Source organism: Rhizopus microsporus (assembly GCF_002708625.1).
Source record: "Rhizopus microsporus ATCC 52813 unplaced genomic scaffold scaffold_7, whole genome shotgun sequence".
Taxonomy (NCBI): domain Eukaryota; kingdom Fungi; phylum Mucoromycota; class Mucoromycetes; order Mucorales; family Rhizopodaceae; genus Rhizopus; species Rhizopus microsporus.
The window spans coordinates 913,663-936,488 of NW_019671922.1; the positions used below are offsets into that span (position 1 = coordinate 913,663).

Genomic DNA, 22,826 nt, shown 5'->3' on the forward strand with positions numbered 1-22,826 from the left:
ATATACAAATAAATGTTTATTTTGCAATATAAATGCGTACATGAAAGTATTTAAGTCATAGAATGCTACTTTTTTGTGTGGAAATCATTATGATATTTTTTATAATTTATGAAAGGGGGGAATGAAAGCTTCTTTTTTTTCTTTTTTACTGCTTATTAGATTTGTTGCGCTCAGCAATATGAGGATGAACAAGGAAATCATCCAAGGCTCTTCCTGCAGGGACCATGGGCCATAAAACTTCCTTCTTACAGACAACAGCGTCCATGACGATAGGACCATCGTATTCTAAAAATTCCTTCATCTTTGATTGAACTTCTGAAGCTTTTGTCACACGAAGAGCCTTGACGCCCATAGATTCTGCCAATTTGACAAAATCAGGATTTTTCATGATCGTGCCAGAGTATCTTTCCTTGTAAAAGAGATCTTGCCATTGTTTCACCATGCCTTGGAAGGAATTGTTGAGTAACAAGACCTTGACACCAATGTTGAATTCAGCAGCGGTGGCAAGTTCCATGGCAGTCATCGAAAAGGAGGCATCACCATCAATGTCTACGACGATATGGTCGGGCTTTGCAACCTTGGCACCGATAGCAGAAGGAAGACCATAACCCATGGTTCCTAAACCGCCTGAGGAAATGAAAGTACGAGGATGTGTCCAACGGTAGAGCTGACAAGCCCACATCTGATGTTGACCGACACCGGTGGTGACGATGACCTTGTCTTTCTTATCACGTGTCTGAAGATCAAGTTCTTCAATAAGCTGCTGAGGCTTGAGTGGTTGACTGTCGTCTGTGGTCTTTTCATAATAGAAGGGGTATTTGTTCTTCCAATCATCAATTTGATCAAACCACTCCTTGCGTTCGGCACCTTTAATGTGAGGAAGAATTTGCTTCAAGTTTTCTGTAACATCGCCTTCAATGGCCTCGGTTGCTTCAACGACCTTGTTGATATTCTTTGGCATGATTTCAAAATGAAGAATACCACCACGACCTTCCTTGGCGGCCTTTATGGCTTCTGGAGCAAATGCCTTTACATTACCTGTCACACGATCGTCAAAACGGGCACCAAGAGCAATAATAAGATCTGCATTTTGCATAGCCAAATTAGCATAACAGGATCCATGCATACCAAGCATATGGAGTGACTTCTTGTCGAGTTCATCAAAGGAGCCCAAACCCTGGAACGTAGTTGTGACAGGGATATTACCGTTGTTGGCCAATGCTCTCAACATTTGAGGTCCATCAGGATGACCGGTGATACCTTGACCAGCATAGATAACAGGCCGTTTGGCCTTATTGATCATGTCTATAGCACGCTTTAAAGTGGGTACAGCGTGACTACGAGCCTCTTCTGTGAATGCACCAATAGCGGTGTTAGGAATAGTCGTTGGGCGGGAAGGAATGAGAGCGGTGGTAGGGATGGGTCGCTTCAAGATAGCTGCTGTTACGTCTTTAGGAAGATCCACAAGGACTGGGCCAGGGCGACCGCTGGTAGCAATGGTGAATGCTTCATTGATGCGGCGAGGAAGCTCTGCAATATCTTTTACCATGACATTCCATTTTGTACAAGAACGAGAAATACCGACAATATCAGCTATATAGACAAGTCTGGGTTATTTTGCCGTCAATCTATTTTTTTAAGCTTTACCTTCTTGGAATGCATCAGTACCAATAGCTGAGGTAGGCACTTGTCCACAAAAGACAACGAGAGGAATACCGTCAGCGAGGGCATCAGCCAAAGGTGTCATCACATTTGTAGCACCAGGACCAGAAGTAACCAAGACAACGCCAGGTTTACCACTATTAAGCAAAGTTATAGATCTTTGTTTATATGTGTATATATAAAATCTTACGTCGCTCTGGCGTAACCCTCAGCCATATGTCCAGCACCTTGTTCATGTCTTGGCAGGATAAAATCAAAATATTTAGATTCATAAATAGCGTCGAAAACAGGAAGGATAGCACCACCAGGGTAACCAAAGACATGCTTCACACCATGTCTTAACATCATTTCATGAAAGATTTCTCCACCAGACATGCCTACGAATGAATCGTCCATTTCGCTCGCTGAAGGCTTTTTAGTGCTGTTTAATGGATGGACGGCAGAAGGAGACTTTGGAGTTGCAACAGCAGATCGATCTGTATTTGAAACGGATCTATATGATTCAATTAATATCAAGACGATATGAATTTTGATGATAATTACGGAGAGGCAGCAGCTCCTTTCAACTTGTGAGAGGTATGGACACAAGCTGAAATGACAGCTCGGTTGTTATTGAGAGGTAAGCTTGTAAATGATTTTAATTTGTTGAATCTTCTTGAAGCTCTTGAGGCTGCGAGCATTTTATCGATATTTTAAGGGGGAAGAAAAGGTAAAGAAAAAGAAAAAAGGAAAACGACGATGTTTATATAGGTGACATAGATCGAATTATGTAAAAAGATCAAAGTGGAACGAATCAAAAGCCAATGATCGGACTATGAAGCGATGAGTCAATCCTACCCCCCAAGTTTGATAAGCATATGAAACTCTATCTGTCGTAGTAAGGGCATTATGAATACGTTTACTTTTCATAAGCGCATATCAATTCTATCTCTTTATAGCTTTGCTTTGTAAGTAAAGTGGTCATAAGCATATGTTTTGCCCCTTTGCTTTTGTTATTCCTTTATTGAGATTCAATGTGAGTCAATCCAATCAAATTTAGTTTAATGCAATGATAAGAAATTAACAACGGTATTTGATTGGCCGACAACAATTATGATTGTCATTTGCTCATTACTTTGTCCAATCAATGCATGTCGCCTTTTAGCATCATTTGAGTAACCTACCAGCCAGGCTGTCAGGTACTTTATTTCTATGCAATTGTTACGAAGCAAAGTATAGATGGTGAGTAGTACAAGCTTAAGTCTTTGAAGCCATGTCATGATATATTTATTGTTTACTCTATTTCTGTGATTTATGTATGCTAAATAAATGACCCTATTTGTCTCATTGCCATACACACTTGCATGATATTTTCTTTTTATAAAGTGTCAAGTGGAAGAATGACATAGATCAAAACGTACAATATACAAAGTATATTTAATGCTTTACTTCAATATCAATTTATATGAAGAGTAGCAATAAAGAACACGCTGGACTTCAAAATTTACAACAATGATTATCAAAAAGTGTAAAGAAGTGGCCGTTGATTGTCGGACTTGAGATGAATCTTTTGTATACATATAAGAGCAAGATGATTGGCTGTTGTTGACATGAATCATCTTTATAAGAGCTATTTGCTTTACAGTTTATTTTTCTTTTTTCCCAATCTGTAATATTTTATCCATGTCTCCTAGAAAAGTTTCTATTGTATGTCTACCAGGTGATGGTGTTGGGCCTGAAATCGTAGCTGAAGCAGTCAAGGTTTTAAAAGTCGTGGCAGAACATAGAGGAAGCGCTCTTGGTGTCGAGTTCGAATTCAAGAATGAGCTCATTGGTCTTGCCGCTATGGAGAAAACAGGTGAGCCTCTCCCAGACTCTGCATTGGAGGCATGTAAACAAGCCGACGCCATTCTTTTGGGAGCCGTTGGTGGTCTTCCAGGCGCGAAAATCGGAAGTGGTCCTCGCCCTGAACAAGGCTTACTGAAACTTAGAAAGGAGCTTGACTTGTATGCCAACTTAAGACCCGTGTCTTTTGCTGCTGACAGCCTTCTCGGTCTCTCTCCATTGAAGGATCATGTTGTCCAAGGCACTAACTTTGTGTTTGTTCGCGAATTGGTCGGAGGTATCTATTTTGGTGACCGAAAGGAAGCTGGTGAAGATGGCAAAGGTATAAATGTAAAGCGTAGTTATTTTGCTGGTGCTCACCATTAAAATAACAATTTAGCTTATGATACACTTCCTTATTCCAAAGAAGAAGTTGAACGCGTCACAAGATTAGCTGCTCACTTGGCAAAGAAACAATCACCTGCAGGCAAAATCCATTCCGTTGATAAAGCCAACGTTTTGGCTACATCCAGACTCTGGCGTAAGACGGTAACAGAGACATTAGAAAAGGAGTTTCCTGACTTAGAATTTGACCATCAACTTGTTGATTCTTGCGCTATGGCCATGGTCCAGCGTCCTTCAAGTCTTAACGGTGTTGTTCTAACAGAAAACATGTTTGGTGATATTCTTTCTGATGAAGCCTCTGTGATCGTGGGCTCTCTTGGCTTGTTACCCTCTGCTTCTCTCAGTGGACTTCCTGATGGCAAAGGCAAATGCCTCGGCGTTTATGAACCTATTCACGGTTCTGCTCCTGATATTGCTGGTCAGGGCATTGCTAACCCAATTGCCACTATCCTTAGTGCTGCTATGTTGCTTAGATATTCCCTCGGCTTCGAGTCTGAAGCTGTTGCTGTAGAAGACGCTGTACGTAAGGTCTTGGATGCTGGCTTCTATACACGCGATCTTAAGGGTGACAAGTCCACTGTCGAAATGGGTGATGAAATTTGTAAGCATTTGGTGCAATTGTTAAAAGCAACACAATAGAAACGTATATTATATATATTTGTGTTTATATCCTTGTAAAATAATATTCTTGGCTCAATAAAAAATAAAAATAAAAGGTCTAATTTAAGACATGATTCAACGAGCTCTGTTTCAATGGCGTCTTCCAGTAACTCAGCTCTTTTGTATGCTAAAGTAGGGAGAGTCGAGTTGATTTTGACAAGTGTGGTTAGCTTCTTATAATGTTACAATACTACAAGTCGTGTTTATTTTCGTTTAAATATGTAAAATCGCAAACCCCGTTTATTGTATTCTTCTCTCTTTGGATCATCCTGGACCTATTTTTAAAGTGAGTGGAAAATTCGAGAACAAAGAAGACAATAATACCTCAATTAACTCAAACTTCTTTCTTGCCAATTGAAAGAATCTCTTATCTGCCTTTCTTCTCTTTTTATAAGCTAAATAAATGACAGTATCCTTTTTTGCTAATGCTAATAGTGTCTCAAGTAAGGGTATAAATGCAACTTCAAGATAGACGCAATCTGAAGCTAAAACGATATCTACATCCAGCAGTTCGGATCCCTCCGGTATCTCTTCGCCCCTATCATGTCAATAGGTCAATAGGATGTATTCGACTGACAATATAATATACCAATTAAGTATTTCTGCCTTCATCTTCTCTTCCAATTTGTTCAACTTGATATTTTCCTGCATCAAGTTCATCATTGGCCTATTATAATGTTGTGTTGGCAAAGAAGAAGAAAAACTATGTCAATATCTTACATCTGGTCTGTCAAAATAACTTTTTTTGCTCTATATAGTTTTGCCACTGCCAATCCAACTAGTCCTGTACCAGCACCGAGCTCAACTATAGTTTTGTTATCCAAGAACTCGGATGTTTCCTTATGTTTCCATATGAAATAATCAATCAGGACATCAGCTGCTTCCCATTTCATTCCACCACATCCCCCAGCCGAGTCTTGAGCTAACAGAATGGGTGATTCTAAACCTTCATAGGTCAAAGTGTCAACATGTGCTTCCACTTGCTTCCCGCGATCTTCTATCAGCTCTAAACCAGTAAAGATGCTTTTCTCCTCTTCTTCTTCAACAGTAAACATTCAGCCGAGATAAGCAACAAAAAAAGGAAAAAAAAAAAAAAAGTTGTGCGGTTCCTTAATTTATTAAAAGATCTGCAACTTTTTGTAACCACAGTTTCAAGGTAAAACTCCAATTGATAGGAATTCGTTGTCATTAAAGTCAAGTCTCCCTTTCTACAGTTGGCATAACCAAACTGTGAAAGCGACAAATGGTGCTCTTTTCTTTTAAATTCTCTTCCTTCAGCTTCTTTCTCTTTTATAATCTAGCGATAGAAGTTCAAGAAGAAGATAGGTCACACATTACTTGTGATTTATAGGAAGTACGCAAACTAAAAGAGGGGAAGCTGAAGATATAGGCGAAGTATATAGGCTTTGGCGAAATTTCGTGACGTAAAAACGGAGATTGAATCAGCCAAACTCACTGCTGTACAAATTAAGAGTTTCTTTTCAGCTGTTCTATTTTTATACAAACACAAAACACACTCACGCATACATGTCAATGGCTGTTAGTTAGTTTAATAAGTAACATACAAATATGAGCAATGTATTACTCACCATGAACTATATAGAGTCTTTTTGGATTATCTCCCTCTTTGGACATTGAAGTCAAGTTTAATAATGAAGAGGAGAGAAAGCATTTGGAAGTTAAGGTAGAGAAAGACAGAAAGGAGAGCTATCCTCTATATCTCGACGGTGAAACTGTATCTGGAAAGGCAAGATAAATATAAAGACAACTATCAATATCAGCTTACATTCAATATAGATTAATATAAACTTGAGAGATGGCAAAAAGATTGAGCATAATGGAATAAAAGTGGAATTTGTTGGCTGCATAGGTAAGTAAAACAACTATAAGAATTGATTATATGCCCTCACAGGTGCATATATATATATGTATATTAGAGCTCTATTATGATAAGGGAAAATCGCACGAATTTTTGACTCTCTCTCAAGAGCTTGCAGCTCCTGGAGAGCTGCGTCAAAATGCCGCGTTTGACTTTGAATTCAAAAACGTTGAAAAGCAATATGAATGCTATAATGGTATCAATGTAAAATTAAGGTATGAAAAGATGAGTGAATAGAGTGCTAGAAGAGATTAAATGTGAATAGATATTTTGTTCGAGTCACAGTATCTCGTCGCTTGGCTGATATTGTTCGTGAAAGGGACATTTGGGTGAACTCTTACAGAATGCCTACTGAAGTTAATAATTCCATTAAAATGGAAGTTGGTATTGAAGACTGTCTTCATATCGAATTTGAATATAACAAGTCCAAGTAAGTGGCTGTTTGATTGATATACAAGACGCTCAACATATCCCTAGATACCATTTGAAGGATGTCATTGTTGGAAAGATTTACTTTTTATTAGTTCGTATCAAGATCAAAACGATGGAGCTTTCGATCATTAGACGTGAAACAACTGGTGCAAGTAAAGTGTTGGTCTTTTATTCTTTACTCTTTAACTCATGTTTATGCTATATAGTGCCTAATGTGTATAACGAAAGCGAGACTATCACCAAATTTGAAATAATGGATGGTGCACCTGTGAGAGGTAAGACAGATTCTTGGCTGTTACTTGTGGTTACTGATTTATTTACTTTAGGCGAGACAATTCCTATTCGTTTATTCCTTGGTGGATTTGAGTTAACACCTACATTCAGAGGTAAATTGCAATTTTTAGAATATTGGCTTATATAAACTCTTTGCTTTTAGATGTCAACAAGAAGTTCTCGACTAGATATTACTTGAATTTAGTATTGATTGATGAAGAAAATCGTCGTTATTTCAAACAACAAGAAATTACATTGTTCAGACGCAAAGGTATGAAAGTCATGTTACAAGGCTATTCTTTCTTCTAATGTTTGCATAATATAGTTGATGATGGATATCCACCAGATGATGAAGAATAAATATAGATATAGATGCTGCAAACTGTATTTTAGGAGTATTATTTTTTCTTCACAAAAACCGCTATCTAACACACAATCTATGATTCCCTTTTATTATTTGCACGAAATCTATACTTATTTCTGCATCATTCTTCACCTATGTAGTAATTATTAAACTTGCTTTAGCTCTCATAAGCCCTGATGTATTGCTTTCAAAGAGGTATTACTTCCACTTTCTTTTTTTCAAATCAAACAATTCTCGACCTAAATATTCTATGATTGACCTACAAATACCCCTCTCTCGTCTACAAATAAGCCTAAACACAAAATTGCCCCTTTATTTTTAAGCATGCTTATCTACAATCATTCAAAGATAAAGATAGTAGTACTTATTCGTCTTCTCCGAGAAGGGCAAAAGGGTTGACTGTATACAAAATGGTCAATAAAGTGAATGCAGCATGATATAGAGCAACTTACATCTCTTCTTTTCCTTCTCCTTTTCTTTCTTTCTGTCCTTTTCCTTTCTGAAAGAGGTCACAACGTCACTTTGATTAGGAGTTCTAGTCACACCAGGAATGAAAGCCATTTTGACAGGAGGAAGCTTAGCGAAAGGACTACCAGCTAAGGCCAAAAGAGTAGAACGGTCATAAGTGACACGAGTTCCTATTCAAAATTGTAGGTTGGTTACTGATTTAGTTGCCATAATCCCTCTTTGATGAAATCGGTGAAAAAGAGGGTTCTATTATAAAAAGCTGTTTTGTTATTCATCGTACTGCATAATTCAATGCAAATAATGACTTGGCTCATCTTTTCAAAATAATTCCTCTTTCTTTCTGATTTCATCTAAATGCGTCAATAGGTCATTTACCTTGTTGAACAGACATGATCAAGATCTATAAGAGAAAGAGGGAAAAATTGAAGTTTACGAAAATTCTAAAAACCCAACCAAAAAAACAGTCATGAGTTCAAGGTTTAATCCTTACCCAATATTTGCATCGCAATGGCCCTGTCATTCTCTTGTGTTAAGCAAGGAAGGGGTAATAGAAATAAAATCAGTATTGGAATGACTGATGCTAGGTGAGAATACAGGAAGAGTTTGCCTAAACAAGAGTTTGCACAGTCCAGAAATGCCAATTGCTAAAGCAGAAAGAGAATCTCTTGATTTGGATGCTTTGTTGTTCTTGACTATGACGCATTTTGGATTTCTACATAAAAGAGAGCCTTTGCTCTTCAAACTGATTTGTCTTCCTTTTTCCATTTTCTTTGTATAGGATGGTCGAGCTTTGAAAAGCAATACAGGCAGGTTTGTGAGGTCATGTGTTCATCAATTATGCACACGTTTGCGTACTTTTCCCGAATCCTTTACTTTCCTTTTCCACCATATCTAAGAAAGCCCTTTATTCTTGAACCAACGCCTGTCCCTTTATCACCTATGAGCATTACTGGCTTTGTTTTCGATTGTTGATCTAAAATTTTGATTAGATTCTTGTAGATTTTAATATTGCATTATTACCATTTTGATCAACTATGAATTGTCGTTCTGAAGTACAGAGCCTTAATTTAAACCTTTTTTGTTGAATCTGCTTCGTCCTTTCTTCTTTAATTCTTTTGCTGGAGTAATAAAATGTTCTAAGAATGTCATAAGCCGCGTACTGCTGTGAAAGGACTTCTTGTATTTCTTCAATACTAACAGCGTGATGTATACTGAATTTTGATAAGTTATTTTCGATGCTCTGTACAGTTTGGCCCTCAGCGGTTTTCTTTTTATCTCTTTCCAGCTTTTTTCTTCTTCTCCAGTTCCCGCATCCAAAGTCGACGTCTTCTGATTTCACTTTAAAAGAGTTGGGCAAATCAAGGTAAGATACGTTTTCGTCCATACATTCGGAATCAATAGCATCGCTATGTTATCTTTCAAGAATATCAGCAAGATGAGGATCATCATTTTGTATATCTCCAAGAACCTGGTATCGGTTGTAAAGTTCTAAGTGAAATTTAAAGCGTTTCAAAGTAAAAGCAACCGTATCAGCCATGGTGTGAAGGCCTATTCTTGATGAAATGGACAAGTATCCAGAAATGAAGTGATATTACCTCATCATGGATAATACTTCTATTCATAGTCCAACTGATATAGGAAGGTATATTCGCTCCCTAGGATATCGATACGCATATATTCCCTAGTGCTTTCCTGAACTAAATCCGATTGAGCAGTTCTAGTCCGTTGTCAAAAGTAAAGTTAAGCGAAATAAATTTCTGAAAAATGAATCACTAATGACTAGAATTAGCGAAGCCTGTGATAGTTTATACTTAAGTGATTTCAAAGGCTTTGTTTACCATTCTGTCAAATGTTTTGATAAATGTTTAAACAAAGAAAAACTATGATGATCTTTTTTTTTATTGTCTTTTCTCAAGCCGTCATTTTGTGACTATGGTAATCATCTTCAGGGAATAAGCAATATGCATGTTCTACTGCGAACCATACAATGAATCGAACGTCATTAAGTTTTTAAAGTTGATTGACGATATGAACAGTATCTAAATCTGTTATTCAGTCGCTCCGACAGAGCCAATGCTAGTCTCTCAAATCACTCTACATTAATCCCTTCAAGTGCCATCAATATCCTGCTTTTGTGAAAGATTTTGAAAGGAATGAAGATAACAATATTCAAGCCAATAGATGAAAGAAGGATACACTAGAGAAGCCTTTTGTCATAATTTTATTCACAACTCATGGATTTTGGACATAATGAAACTTTTGATTACAAGAACTGAGGGATTGGTTGTTGTTGTTAGTACTTGAGTGATGTGTAGAATAAAAGCAAATACGTGATGAGTCTCCATTTTATCCTTTTATTCAAGTGAGGGAGGAAGAGCTCATAGCAAAAAGAAACTAGATTGTTTTAAAGGATGTTAGAGTACTCATTAAGGTACACGTAATCAAGTCAAGTATAATCTCATACGTAAAGATTAGTATTAGACATGGTCAAATAAAGAACTTTGTGCTGTTTCAATATTTCTACTTTGGTCGTTGGCATGGTTTCTTCCTGTAGTCGAATTCTTTCAACGTTTCTGGTTCATTCAATAATTCATTATGGTCATAGACATGAATGACACTACTGGATGATATGTTGTCGATAATGATTTTTTTAAGGTTTGGATGATGTCTATTAAGATAATCGTTAAAGAACTCTTTCTTTTCATAAAGTTTCAAACCATCTGCTTGTATCAAGAATCCGTATAAGTCATTGTAGTCTGTTGATCTGCTTATTGCGTCTATTTAAAATTTATTTTAGTAAGCGTTTGCACTTATTAGTCATATTTTATTGAATGGTATTACCGTAAGATCAACCGGCGCTGCCTCCAGATACTACCTATGATGTTGCCCAACAAAGCTTTTCACTATCGTGGTTTGTGTACTTTTCAAGTATTACGATAATTGCCCTGAAGAACTTTTACTTCAGCCCTATACTTTTTCTGACCAAACGTACAATGAAATACGAAAATGGAGAAGAGTAAGTTCATAAATACGTGTATATAATTTATAGAAATTTACAATTTCTTTTAGTCCAGAATAGTAATAAAGGAATACTTTCCATCTTCATTTGAACCAAATGATTCTCCAATGGAAGAAGACCTTTTCAGCGCAATCTGGGCTCCTCTTTAATTAATTTAACTGAAACTTTGGACAGAGTACCTCTAAACAACAATAACAAGCAATCTGAAATTGATCATTTGGTACAAAATATATCAATTCTTCTAACATTTGTTTTCAATTCTAAATCAAAAGTCAATATCGCTTAGTATGTCTTCCTTTATTTTAAAATCGTTCAATTCTCATCTTTTTCATAAGGAGAAGCCCCCTGTAGCTAGCAAAAACACAAGTGGAAAATTGTCAACGGATGACCTTTTGATATATAGCAATAATCAAGAGTTAGGCAGTAAAGAAATTAAAGCGAGTGGAACCGACGTGCGACTGCAAGAAAAGGACAGAGCCCGCTTGGAGGAGAGATTGAGAAAGCAGCTTCATTATCGAATCAAACAAGCAAAATCGGAGAGAGAGTTCTTTGTTTTTGGAATGTTCATAACCGATGACACAATGGGACTATATCGTAGCTCCTTTTTCCAAAGAAAATGGGTATGTCTATATAATTAATAAGCCATTCTGGGTAAACAACAGTGTTGGTTGTATTAGAGCTTTCTGGCAGGAGGACTGAGATGCCAGAAAGAGAATTGACTCTTGAAAAAGTGACATTTAGCTGACCATGCGTAAATGGTGATCATCTTAGGTCAACGCCTACATGTTTTAATAATTGTTCTTGGAACTTGTTAATTGTCATAGCAAAGCATAGTTTTACAAGAATTTGTTTTTTGGTGTGTATATTTTGGTGACAATTATCAATATATCATTTGAAAGATTAGAGATATGCATCCCATCCAGTTGTAGAAGAGATATAAAGAAAGATGGGTACAGCTATCGACGTTACATACCTTCCCTGTATGTACTGAATAAACAACATTTAAAAACGGGAAAACTGTATCATTTACTTAATTCTTTCTTTTTTATGTCATTCATCTTGTAAAAGCGTTATCTATCTCGTAGAAACAGACCGATGCTGACTGAGGAAACGATATCGAATCAGCTCTAGAACAGACACCCTTTTATTATCCCTTATACTAGTAGGCCACATGCACATTATGATATACCCAACTTTTCTTTTTCTCTTTTATTGATGTATAGTATGGCTATAATACCAATGCGATCAGGAGGAATAGACTATGAACCAAAGGTTTGTGATTGAATTATGGTACTTAGGTCTTGCCTCTTTGGCAGTGGTATCTGATCCGCTCTAAAATAAGTGGCCTGAAAATGCAAAAAAGCCACAAAAACGTAGTACGAATAAATTTTGGTGCTTCCAAATGACGGTAGCAAAAGACTACTTAAAAAGAATATAAGCTTTTTCCTTCTTTTTCTCTCCATCAGCTTTCACTACTGTTAACTGACAAAAAAGCCATATTTATTAATTATCAATATTTAACTGCCTATAAAAAGCATACAAAAGCCTCAATTTCTAACTATTTAAAATTTATAAGCAATCTGGCACAGCCTTTGTCACACTTTAGTTGTTAGAAAGTATAAAGTGGTGATAAATCAGCTTTTTTTTCCTGTAAAAATGCGAATATCTGGGATATTATTAATCACTTGTACAATATTTGATTTTTTTATACACTTGACCACAGCGTATTATTTTGATCGCTTATATCCTCGTAAGTGATGCAAAATGAATGCCAACTGCATAATAAATCTTTTATACTTCAGGCTGTGGATACGTCCATTATGGAAATGATAAAAGTATACGTTGTTTTGGAGGCACTGGGACAATGGAACCAAACATTTGGGGTGGTGATCCAACTATATACACACTAAACTTAGAATTCACGACTCCTACATCTATCGATACCATATCAAACAGTTGGCAGGATGCACGTTCTAGCAATGCTTTTGACCCTGAGCTAAGAGGGTTCTGTCAAATCGCAACATTACCAAACGGCTATCAAATTATTCTTCAAGGCGGCAATGGTTTAAATATGATGAATGACACGATTCTATTTGATGTATCTCAAAAAACCTGGCAAGGACTGACACCTTATATTCCGTCGAACGGTACAAAAATGTAGGCATAAGGTATCGAGATGAGATTGTTTTATTAATCAAGTTACAGCTGGGGAGGAACTGCTACAAATCTACCTTCAGCTACTATGGATACTATTGGTTTCTTTGGAGGCACAACAGGGTACGAAACTATATTGATTTTATATCAGTATTCCTAACTCAAGATTATGCTTAGCGTTTTCTTAGCTGATGCAGCTTCAGCACCTAAGGTCACAGGATCTCCAGGATTTACAAATCTAACCGTTTTCAATACGACATCCAAGGTAATGTTGGATACATTTTGTAAAAAGGATGCTTATCAGCATTAAATTAGACTTGGAGTTACTTTAGTCCTCAAAACAATGTGCCTAGTGCACTTCCAATCTTTCATACAGCAGCCCTTGATCCCAAGTCAGGCATTATATATTATCTTGGTGGTGAAATAATTGGTGCTATACAACCGTCTATTTCCCAATTATCATGGGGATACACATTTAATACAGCAAATGGAAATTGGAATATTCGCAACTACACTGCGCCAGAAGACAAATTCCCTTCAGGCAGAGTGTATCATACTAGCACAATGGGTTAGTATTCCTTCTTTATTTGATATGCTCTGATTTAACAAGTATTCAGCTCCTAACTCTCAGCATATTATCTTATTTGGCGGGGCAAATTCTGCAAATAGAGGTATATAATTGTCCATCCTTGATAAAGTTATTGACGTCTTCTGCTTCAAATCAGCTGTTTCTGACTACCTTTTTACACTCAACATTGAAACAAATACATGGAATCAAGTTACATTGAGTAGTGCTTTATCTTTACCGCGATTTGGACATTCAGGTACGTTTTGTTATGTATGGTCCCTGTTGATAAACTTTGTTTTACTATAGCTGTACTTGTAAATAACACCCTCTTTATATTATCTGGTGAGATTACTGAGGGCCTAGCAACAAGCATTCTTGCAATAGACGTTACCGATGTATCAAATATGCAACTAGCATCAAGTTATCCTTATACTCTTGCGACGACAAACCCTACTAGTGCATCAAATACCACAGGCACGACAAATAGTACTGGTACTACGAATGGTACAACTCCTCCACCATCTCCCTCTCTGTCTCCTGGGGCAAAAGCTGGTATTGCGATTGGTGTCATCATTGGCGTAAGTAAATGTCATTATCCAAAAAAAAAATCTATTGGCCATTGCGATAGGTGCTACTATCTTTATAATCTATCGAAAAAGGGCTCAAAGTTCGAAGCTGGTAGATGGTGAAGACACGGTATTGAAAGAAGGCGACAATGTGGATTGGGAAAAGATTGAAAATCAGTATTTCGAATTAAAAACACCACCAATGCTTAAGCATTTCGCACCAGAGTCAGTCGGAAATCAAGTCCGAGCGACACCAGATGCTGCCCTCGGTAGTACGTACACTGTCCAACGAAAGGAGGATATATCTCAGACACCAGATGTCCGAGAACAGGAGGGAAAAAAATGAAAACCTTTTTACACACACAAATAGAAAATAAAAATTCTGCTTAAACAAGAGGAGAGTAGCTCGTCTTGTAGACGTACTCAATCGCACAGATCAAATTGGTTTGTCGAGTAAATTATTTTTATTTCAAAAAGACCATTAAAAGATTGCATCTGCGGCCTTGCTGCCAACTAAAAATAGAAATATTAGCTGTACAATTTATATAAAAATGGCAAAAGGACATACGTGTGGCACCAAAACCCCAGGTGGCAGCATTTGCGACTTGTCCACCAAATTTCTTTGTCAAATTGGAAACCTTGTTTTCTTTCTATCCTTCATGTGCGACTGCAACAATCGGTGGACCATAAGATTGTGCTGGTGGAGGTGGTTGGTATATAGTGGTAGGAGGTGGTGGATAGGCATAGGGTGCACCTGAGGTGGCAGGATATGAGGGGACGTTATTATTATAATTATTATTGGCAAGTGCATTATTGTTATAGAGATGATCATTTGAAGGTTTAGCAGGAGGCTGGGGTGTCCAAGGACGTTTTGCTTTAACAGGAGGTCTATTTACAAAGCATGAGCCAGCTGCTCTCTTTAAAAAATAAATAAATAAAGCACTTACGGTAATTTCTTGACATGGTTTTGAGGGAATATACCGGTCTTGCCATGAGTTGTTCCTTTCCACCAGTCATCGTTCACTAATATAAATCATTGTAAAATCTATACACGTTGTTATATGTATTCAGCATCATCTTACCATATTCGATGACTTCAATAATGTCTCCTTGTTTAAATGATAAGTCAGTAGTAGGGTCATCCCCATGGTAATCATATAATGCTTCAGCAGTAGCAATCACATTGCTATTGTTCTGTTCCGCATAGGCAGGAGGAGGAGGAGTTGTATGAACCTTTTCAGGTTCAAGCTGTCTAGCATTAACAACAGGTAAAGGCATGGCTATAGGCTGAGGTGACCAATCATTTGTACGTCTGACAGGCAACTTGGGACCATTGCTCACTTCTCTTGGTTGTGGAGGAGTCAATTGATGTGTAGTAGTGTTTGAATTTGATTTACGTAAAGGTAAAGGAGGTCTAGGAACGGTATCATCCACAGCAGATATATGATTGGGTAGTAAAGCAACGACTTCCTGATATGTTTGATGTGGTAAAAAGTTGTTATCTTTTAAGAATCCTAAATCTCTAATGATTGACTCCAATATATAGTTTGCAGCCTGTATATTCGATTCTTCACCCATTTTGTTTTGTTTATAAAAAGAAGAAAGAAAACAGACTAAATTTAAAACACGATTTAAATAGCAGTCAATGGCTTTAAATTCAGATTTATTGTTCATCAGCTGTTTCTTTCAGTTACTTTTACTCTCAAAGGAAGAGAACTATGCTCATAAGAAATACTCATTTAATAAAATGCAAAAAGATCTTGGTACCTTTTAATGGCTTTGTATTCTTTACTCGAGTGCGATGGTAGCCCATGAAAAACAAAGATGAGAAACGTTTTTATATAGAGAAATTACAGATACCTCCATGAAATGAGCAAGAGCTATAAATTATCACATTAAAACTAAATAGCTGTAGACCAGAAAGTTGTGATGGTTTAATTCTCAACTACACAAGAAAAAAAAGGATATTGTACGTCTTTCAACCAACTACAGCCATCTATCAATCGCTGCTATTACTGTATTTTAAACCCTTGGAGAGATCTTCTAGAAAGTCTCTCTATACGGCATCATTACTGCTCCTTTGTGGCTATCAGTGCATTAGAGAATGTAATGCGTAAAGATATTTTATCAGTGTTGGGCGGTCCTTTCTTGTTCATATCTAAATTATCAATATTATCAGAATTGAGTAATGTTGCCAGACTAAGTTATTTCTTTGCTTTTAGAGCAGGTTTAATAGTTATATATTGACACTATTTATATTTCCTATCATACTTTCTCATTGATCATAAATCAAAGTCCTATCATGTGTTATCTCTTAAACAAAACCCTTAATGCAAAGTATGTGCAATGATGACCGAATAGAATAGAATAGGGCATGATATCAAAACATACACATTCACCTTTTGTACAAAGAGTAAGCTTAGGCATCTTGAAAAAGAGAGGGGTAAAAAATGTTAATGTCTTGCTTTCTCTCTTTCTCTCTTTTTCTTTCTATGTAATTGGCAAAATATGGAGGGAACAATATCAGTCATATCTTGAACAGCAAAAATCAAATTTATAAAGAATAAGCTGCTGTCAGTTTAGAAAAAGGGGCTCTGTTATCATTGTCTCGACTTTATGTTTATGCATACTTTGTTATTATAAGTGAGGAAAATCAAATAAACGCATTCTTTTTACCGTTAATTTTTTTCTTTCTTTCTTTCTTTCTTTCCTTGACTTTTTCTTTTAAAAGAAAAAAAAAATGTTTATGGCTACTAGCAATTCTCCAGCTGATACTTCTCTCACAGAAAGTTCCTCCCATCTGTCTTCACCTCCCGAGCATTCTTCTGCGGCATCCTTTACTTCAGGCTCATTATATGTGGGTGATCTTGATCCTTCTGTAACGGAAGCTATGCTATTTGAAATGTTCAACATGATTGGACCTGTCTCTAGCATTCGTGTCTGTAGAGATGCTGTCACGAGAAGAAGCTTAGGTTATGCTTATGTCAATTATCACAGAATATCCGACGGTAAAAAATAACAGGCTGTACTGAAAGGGGGTCCCGTTTAAATTATGGTTTTATAGCTGAAAAGGCAATTGAAGCTCTTAATTACTCTTCGATCAAAGGACGTTCTTGCCGTATCATGTGGTCACAGCGTGATCCTGCCTTACGCAAGACCAATGCTGGTAATATCTTTATAAAGAATTTGGATCCAACCATTGATCACAAGGCGCTTCATGACACATTCTCTGCTTTTGGGAACATCTTGTCTTGCAAGATTGCACTGGATGAAGAGGGAAGGTCAAAGGGATATGGCTTTGTTCACTATGAAAGTCAAGAATTTGCTGAAAAGGCAATTGCTAATGTGAATGGAATGCTTTTGAATGACAGAAAAGTGTAAATGAGTCTCAAGTAAATAGTATTATAAGCTAACCTTGTTTGTAGTTATGTCGGTTTTTATATACCCAAAAAGGAACGCCAATCAAAAGTTGAAGGATTCCGTGCTCAGTTTACCAATGTTTATGTCAAGAATATACCATTGGATGTTAGCGATGAAGAATTACGAGAGCTATTTGGCAAATATGGGGCCATTACATCTTGCTTGATCACCAAGGATAATGCGGGCGTATCAAGAGGATTTGGGTTTGTAAATTTTGAAAAGCATGAAGATGCTCAAAGAGCTGTAGACGAGCTCCATGGAACCGACTTCCATGGGCAAAATTTGTACGTTTCTAGAGCACAAAAGAAGAGTGAACGTGAAGAAGAATTGAGACGTCAATATGAAGATGCCAAGATGGAAAAGTTGAATAAATATCAAGGAGTCAACCTTTATGTAAAGAATTTGGATGATGATGTTGACGATGACCAACTTCGTGAAATATTTTCCGTATATGGCGTGATCACCTCTGCCAAGATTATGCGTTCTGAGACAAACGAGAGCCGTGGATTTGGCTTTGTCTGTTTTACTTCTCCTGAAGAAGCTACTCGCGCTGTAACAGAGATAAATGGTCGTATCATAGGCACAAAGCCAATTTATGTAGCAATCGCTCAACGTAAAGAAGACCGTCGCTCTCAGATGGCTCAGCTCTTTCAACTAAAGCAAAGAATGAACCCTAACCCCATTCCCGTGTACGCTCCCAACATGTACGGTCCTCCTGGCATGGTTGCTGCTCGTCCTGTTTATTCAGCTGTACCTTTCCCTGGCCAAGCTTACCCAGTCATGCCACGTCCTGCACCTCCTATGCCTGCTCAAGCAAGGCCTGCACCTCCTATGCCAGTCGCTGAACCTGCTCTTCATCCATTAAATGCAAAGGATTTAGCGTCTTTTCCAGCTGAAGTACAAAAGCAGATGCTTGGTGAGAGATTGTATCCTATTATGTAAGTATTAAACAAACAACCAAACCCAACCCACTGACTTTATTTGTAGCAACACATATGAACCCGAGTACTCTGGCAAGATCACTGGCATGTTGTTAGAAATGGATAATAATGAACTGTTGCATATGCTTGAAGACAAGGACGAATTGCTTGGCAAAGTACAAGAAGCTGCTGCTGTCCTCAAAGAACACCTCTCTAAAAAGTAAAATTATTTTTAAACTATTGAGTTGCAATAATAAGGAAAATCAGTAATAAAACCATTCAAAGAAATTTGACGCTCTACAGATAAATTAAGGCTTATTGATGACGGTAACTTATTCCAGAGTACCTCTCCATTTATTTAATATAATTACAAAAGAGTCTAATACTTAATCCTTGGCAGAGATCATGTTTTCAGGTCTGACCCACTGATCAAATTGTTCAGAAGTCAAGTAACCAAGAGAGAGAGCAGCTTCCTTCAAGGTAGTACCTTCCTTGTGAGCCTTCTTGGCACATTGAGCAGCCTTATCGTAACCAATGTGAGGGTTAAGAGCAGTGACCAACATCAAGGACTGTGCATATTTAGCAAATTAATATATTTCTCTTTTTGTTTACTTTAAAAACTCAAATTTACCTCGTTCATGATGCTTTCAATTCTCTTTTCATTAGCCTTGATACCAACAACACAGTTCTTGGTGAATGAGACGGAAGCGTCAGAAAGAAGACGAACAGATTGAAGCAAGTTCTTGATCATGACAGGCTTAAAGACATTGAGCTATTAAAAAAAAAAGTTAGCAACATACTCTCCATAGTCCAATAGAGATACCATACCTCGAATTGACCATTAGAGCCAGCAACAGAGACGGCAGTGTTGTTACCCATGACTTGAGAACAGACCATGGTCATAGCTTCACATTGAGTAGGGTTGACCTTACCAGGCATAATGGAGGATCCAGGTTCGTTTTCGGGTAAGGAGAGTTCACCAAGACCGCAACGAGGTCCGGAACCAAGATAACGAATATCGTTGGCAATCTTCATAAGAGAACAAGCAACGGTGTTGAGAGCACCATGGGCTTCGACAATAGCATCATGGGCAGCAAGAGCCTCAAACTATATATAAAGCATTAGGATCAATACTCTCTCTCTTTTATATTCTACAATAGTTTTACCTTGTTGGGGGCGGTTTTGAAAGGAAGACCAGTGATCTTGGCAATGGTGTCGGCAACCTTGACGTCAAAACCCTTCTTGGTGTTAAGACCGGTACCAACAGCAGTACCACCTTGAGCAAGGTTGTAGAGACGTTCCAAGGTGCTTTCAACACGAGCAATACCATAGGTCAATTGTTGGGTGTAACCAGAGAATTCTTGGCCGAGGGTCAAAGGTGTAGCATCTTGCAAGTGAGTACGACCGATCTTAATGATATCCTTGAATTCATCAGACTTGGCTTGAAGAGCGTCACGTAAGGTGGTCAAGGCAGGGATGAGGCGATGATGGATTTCGACAACAGCAGCAACGTGCATGGCGGTAGGGAAACTATAACTAAGGTTAAATAGAGTTCCATATGTCGACTTGTCTCGCTTACGTATCGTTAGATGATTGACTCATGTTGACGTGATCGTTAGGGTGAACTGGAGTCTTGGTACCAAGCTCACCACCGAGAAGTTCGATAGCACGGTTGGAAATAACCTGACAAGTTGGTGTACAAAAGTAAGTATCACACATTCCACTTTCTATTCATCTATTTATACCTCGTTGACGTTCATGCTATGTTAGAAAGGTTAGTCATCATTAATATCTCACAAACAACGAAACTTACTTGGTTTGAGTGCCGGAACCGGTTTGCCAAACAACAAGAGGGAAGTGGTCGATCAAAGATCCATCAATGACCTGTTTTTATGCACATGGTGTTAATAATATTCATATTGTTTGTAATTCCATATCCACACACACCTCATCAGCAGCCTTTTGAATAGCTTCACCAATCTTGGGATCCAAGCCATAGGTCATGTTAACAGTGGCAGCGGCCTTCTTGAGAACACCGAAAGCACGGATCAAGGGTTCGGGCATACGTTCACCAGGACCACCGATATCAAAGTTTTGAAGAGATCTTTTTAAAGTTACATTTCTGCTTTTATGTTAGAGCAACTTGTTTTACCTTTGAGTTTGAGCGCCCCAATATCTGTCAGCAGGAACTTGAAGGTCACCAAAAGTATCGCGTTCAGTACGGAACTTTTGCTATTTACCATAAAAAAAAAGTCAGGAACACAAATTCTTATCAGATAAAGAAATACAAAACAATTACCAAGACAGCAGAAGCACTGCTGAAGAGACGAGTAGAGTGGTTCAAGTTGGTAGTTTGGCTCATCATGCGGAAGACAGAGGAACGCAACATTTCGAAGAATACAAAAAAGAAAAAAAATAGGACTTAAAACCGTTTCCCCGAAAATATAAATAAAAAGACCAGGGTGGAGAAAGTAAAAGATGTAAATGTCGGACTTTTTCATGGGACTTTACTGCATTATTTTTATGTAAGTTCAAAGCGTTTAATCTTTCCAGAACCAGTTCTTGGAAAAGAATCTATAATAAATATTCCACCAGAAAGCTGTTTATATGAAGGAAGCTGTGAGTTTACATATTCATGTATTTCTTCAACTGTCTTGTTCGTATTGCCTTTGTCGATCAGAGACACATAGGCCCGCGGTAATTCAAATGCATGTTCTTCAGAATAGACACCCACAACAGCACAATCTTCAACGTTTGGATGTCTGTTGATCACCGATTCGATTTCTGTTGCATGGATATTAATATAGGGTTGCCTTATCAAATCTTTGAAGCGTGAGATATAGTAAAATAGACCATGATCGTCCATTCTAAAAATATCACCAGTTATCATATATCCTTGTTCATCAAAGAGTTCAGCTGTAGCCTGGGCATCCTTGTAGTATCCAATGGTCATAGAGGGACTCTTTATACGTAATTCACCAATGTCTCCAACAGGCACATCTTTTCCTTTCTCATTAACAATACGTGCAGACGCAATCCTAGATAAACGACCAACAGAGCCAGCAAGTGTGTAACATTCATTGTTTACAAAGATACCCAACGATTCAGTCATTCCAAACAAGTTGATACAATGTACGTTCAACGTCCGCCTCACAAGCATTACGATAGATATATCCACAAAACCACCAGTGAAATATATCTTTTGAAGAGAAGACAGATTATATCGGCTTGTTACTTGTTTACTCTTGACCAAAAGATTAACTATACCTGGGGGAATAGCAACTGCTTTGATCTTTAACCTCTCAACAGCGGCACAAAGACCTTCAAGTGTCGATTCATTCTTGCCAAGAATATAAGATGTCATTCCACTGCAGATACCAAAAATCAGGTACAGGCCAAAGGAGCTCGCAAACGAGAAGTTTGTAAATACCAAATTGTTGCATTGACGTCGCACAGCTCCCGCAATATAAAGTAACTGGCTGACAACAGCATTTTGACTGACCATGACAGCTTTGGATCTGCCGGTAGATCCTGAAGTAAAGTAAAGACAGCAAGGGATGCTTGCAAGCTCCTCATTTGTATATTGATAAGGTTGTGCTGGTTGATCTGAGAAAAAAAGCGCATCTACCGTTGGCATATTTGCATGGGCTTCATCTATTTTTTCGTTAGGTTCATTCAGCAACAAAATAGGGGGTTTAGGAATGCCAGATCGCCCTAGAGCAGTGAGTGTATGTTGCATCTCCCACTGATGAATAAAAAGTAGTTTAGGAACAACAGTAGCAATATCATTAGCAAGTTCTTCGGATGATAGCATGCCTGAAGGACGTAATGGAGCAACAACACAACCTAAATGCGCCCCCAAATGAATAATCTTGATATGATAATTTGTGCCGATCTTTACCTGCTGCAATGGATCCAAAAAACAAGATGGGATATATAGTATTATTCTGAGAACATATACCAACAACATCACCATGCTGTAAGTCAAATCTATTCTTTAGGGCAGCTGCACATACAAGCACGCGATGTTTCAATTGTTCAAAGGTTAAATTAATTTCTGGATTACTTGCTTCTGCATAAATGACTTGACCAGGTGGTGTCTTGTTGTATGTTTCCGTAAATAGTATGTCAAAAAGGGACACTTTACCCGGAACGACAGCTGTTGGTTTACTCTCAGGAACAGCAATAGGACAGTCTTGTGATGTTGATTTGGCCTGCATAAGCACTGTCTAT

General features: G+C 37.8%; 11 protein-coding genes across 11 annotated transcripts; 4 read left to right on the forward strand and 7 right to left on the reverse strand.

The window, feature by feature from the left end:
• Positions 1–145: 145 nt before the first annotated feature.
• Positions 146–2,058, reverse strand: RHIMIDRAFT_202087 (acetolactate synthase; the record flags this gene model as incomplete). Its single annotated transcript, XM_023606590.1, has 3 exons — positions 146–1,593; positions 1,648–1,799; positions 1,853–2,058. 3 exons carry the CDS (start codon positions 2,056–2,058, stop codon positions 146–148), a joined length of 1,806 nt encoding a protein of 601 aa, XP_023466907.1.
• Positions 2,059–3,324: 1,266 nt separating this feature from the next.
• On the forward strand, positions 3,325–4,509 carry RHIMIDRAFT_237219 (3-isopropylmalate dehydrogenase; the record flags this gene model as incomplete). Its single annotated transcript, XM_023608718.1, has 2 exons — positions 3,325–3,808; positions 3,866–4,509. 2 exons carry the CDS (start codon positions 3,325–3,327, stop codon positions 4,507–4,509), a joined length of 1,128 nt encoding a protein of 375 aa, XP_023466908.1.
• A 115-nt stretch (positions 4,510–4,624) lies between these two features.
• On the reverse strand, positions 4,625–5,956 carry RHIMIDRAFT_130022 (S-adenosyl-L-methionine-dependent methyltransferase). Its single transcript, XM_023605532.1, has 4 exons — positions 5,251–5,956; positions 5,120–5,197; positions 4,855–5,068; positions 4,625–4,805 (listed from the first exon to the last, which is right to left on the reverse strand). The coding sequence occupies exons 1-4, from the start codon at positions 5,583–5,585 to the stop codon at positions 4,734–4,736; spliced, it is 699 nt and encodes a 232-aa protein (XP_023466909.1). The 5' UTR covers positions 5,586–5,956; the 3' UTR covers positions 4,625–4,733.
• Position 5,957: 1 nt separating this feature from the next.
• Positions 5,958–7,689, forward strand: RHIMIDRAFT_130045 (putative PEP8-vacuolar protein sorting/targeting protein). Its single transcript, XM_023605535.1, has 10 exons — positions 5,958–6,069; positions 6,134–6,277; positions 6,328–6,400; positions 6,468–6,624; positions 6,675–6,839; positions 6,887–6,993; positions 7,048–7,116; positions 7,168–7,227; positions 7,278–7,385; positions 7,440–7,689. Exons 1-10 carry the CDS (start codon positions 6,058–6,060, stop codon positions 7,472–7,474), a joined length of 930 nt encoding a protein of 309 aa, XP_023466910.1. The 5' UTR covers positions 5,958–6,057; the 3' UTR covers positions 7,475–7,689.
• A 673-nt stretch (positions 7,690–8,362) lies between these two features.
• RHIMIDRAFT_130035 (uncharacterized protein) lies at positions 8,363–8,821 on the reverse strand. The gene has a single exon (XM_023605534.1). The coding sequence runs from the start codon at positions 8,709–8,711 to the stop codon at positions 8,463–8,465; it is 249 nt and encodes an 82-aa protein (XP_023466911.1). The 5' UTR covers positions 8,712–8,821; the 3' UTR covers positions 8,363–8,462.
• Positions 8,732–9,821, reverse strand: RHIMIDRAFT_281623 (uncharacterized protein). The gene is made up of 3 exons (XM_023613011.1): positions 9,415–9,821; positions 8,967–9,361; positions 8,732–8,919 (listed from the first exon to the last, which is right to left on the reverse strand). Exons 2-3 carry the CDS (start codon positions 9,328–9,330, stop codon positions 8,816–8,818), a joined length of 468 nt encoding a protein of 155 aa, XP_023466912.1. The 5' UTR covers positions 9,331–9,361; positions 9,415–9,821; the 3' UTR covers positions 8,732–8,815.
• Positions 9,822–12,693: 2,872 nt separating this feature from the next.
• Positions 12,694–14,265, forward strand: RHIMIDRAFT_281672 (uncharacterized protein). Its single transcript, XM_023613012.1, has 6 exons — positions 12,694–13,122; positions 13,171–13,242; positions 13,297–13,384; positions 13,435–13,687; positions 13,737–13,790; positions 13,845–14,265. Exons 1-6 carry the CDS (start codon positions 12,830–12,832, stop codon positions 13,991–13,993), a joined length of 909 nt encoding a protein of 302 aa, XP_023466913.1. The 5' UTR covers positions 12,694–12,829; the 3' UTR covers positions 13,994–14,265.
• Positions 14,266–14,903: 638 nt separating this feature from the next.
• RHIMIDRAFT_251270 (SH3-domain-containing protein) lies at positions 14,904–15,831 on the reverse strand (the record flags this gene model as incomplete). Its single annotated transcript, XM_023610816.1, has 3 exons — positions 14,904–15,141; positions 15,201–15,276; positions 15,336–15,831. 3 exons carry the CDS (start codon positions 15,829–15,831, stop codon positions 14,904–14,906), a joined length of 810 nt encoding a protein of 269 aa, XP_023466914.1.
• Positions 15,832–16,993: 1,162 nt separating this feature from the next.
• Positions 16,994–18,817, forward strand: RHIMIDRAFT_237225 (polyadenylate binding protein; the record flags this gene model as incomplete). The annotated part of the gene is made up of 4 exons (XM_023608719.1): positions 16,994–17,261; positions 17,318–17,630; positions 17,679–18,611; positions 18,661–18,817. The coding sequence occupies 4 exons, from the start codon at positions 16,994–16,996 to the stop codon at positions 18,815–18,817; spliced, it is 1,671 nt and encodes a 556-aa protein (XP_023466915.1).
• Positions 18,818–18,979: 162 nt separating this feature from the next.
• On the reverse strand, positions 18,980–20,982 carry RHIMIDRAFT_237226 (fumarate hydratase precursor rhizopus oryzae; the record flags this gene model as incomplete). Its single annotated transcript, XM_023608720.1, has 10 exons — positions 18,980–19,162; positions 19,225–19,365; positions 19,422–19,700; positions 19,760–20,123; positions 20,173–20,276; positions 20,339–20,354; positions 20,407–20,477; positions 20,541–20,697; positions 20,746–20,825; positions 20,893–20,982. The coding sequence occupies 10 exons, from the start codon at positions 20,980–20,982 to the stop codon at positions 18,980–18,982; spliced, it is 1,485 nt and encodes a 494-aa protein (XP_023466916.1).
• A 132-nt stretch (positions 20,983–21,114) lies between these two features.
• RHIMIDRAFT_237227 (acetyl-CoA synthetase-like protein) lies at positions 21,115–22,813 on the reverse strand (the record flags this gene model as incomplete). The annotated part of the gene is made up of 2 exons (XM_023608721.1): positions 21,115–22,439; positions 22,495–22,813. 2 exons carry the CDS (start codon positions 22,811–22,813, stop codon positions 21,115–21,117), a joined length of 1,644 nt encoding a protein of 547 aa, XP_023466917.1.
• Between the last annotated feature and the right edge of the window lie 13 nt (positions 22,814–22,826).

Coding starts and splice junctions, on each gene's coding strand:
- RHIMIDRAFT_130035 (XM_023605534.1), bottom strand. CDS start 8,711: ATGGAAAAAGGAAGACAAATCAGTTTGAAGAGCAAAGGCTCTCTTTTA.
- RHIMIDRAFT_281672 (XM_023613012.1), top strand. CDS start 12,830: ATGGAACCAAACATTTGGGGTGGTGATCCAACTATATACACACTAAAC. Junction 13,123..13,170: donor CCGTCGAACGGTACAAAAAT/GTAGGCATAAGG, acceptor ATCAAGTTACAG/CTGGGGAGGAACTGCTACAA. Junction 13,688..13,736: donor GTATCATACTAGCACAATGG/GTTAGTATTCCT, acceptor ACAAGTATTCAG/CTCCTAACTCTCAGCATATT.
- RHIMIDRAFT_281623 (XM_023613011.1), bottom strand. CDS start 9,330: ATGGACGAAAACGTATCTTACCTTGATTTGCCCAACTCTTTTAAAGTG. Junction 8,920..8,966: donor ATTCATAGTTGATCAAAATG/GTAATAATGCAA, acceptor TCAAAATTTTAG/ATCAACAATCGAAAACAAAG.
- RHIMIDRAFT_130045 (XM_023605535.1), top strand. Junction 6,278..6,327: donor GTGAAACTGTATCTGGAAAG/GCAAGATAAATA, acceptor CATTCAATATAG/ATTAATATAAACTTGAGAGA. Junction 7,117..7,167: donor GGATGGTGCACCTGTGAGAG/GTAAGACAGATT, acceptor TATTTACTTTAG/GCGAGACAATTCCTATTCGT.
- RHIMIDRAFT_130022 (XM_023605532.1), bottom strand. CDS start 5,585: ATGTTTACTGTTGAAGAAGAAGAGGAGAAAAGCATCTTTACTGGTTTA. Junction 5,069..5,119: donor AAGGCAGAAATACTTAATTG/GTATATTATATT, acceptor TTGACATGATAG/GGGCGAAGAGATACCGGAGG. Junction 4,806..4,854: donor AGAAGTTTGAGTTAATTGAG/GTATTATTGTCT, acceptor CTTTAAAAATAG/GTCCAGGATGATCCAAAGAG.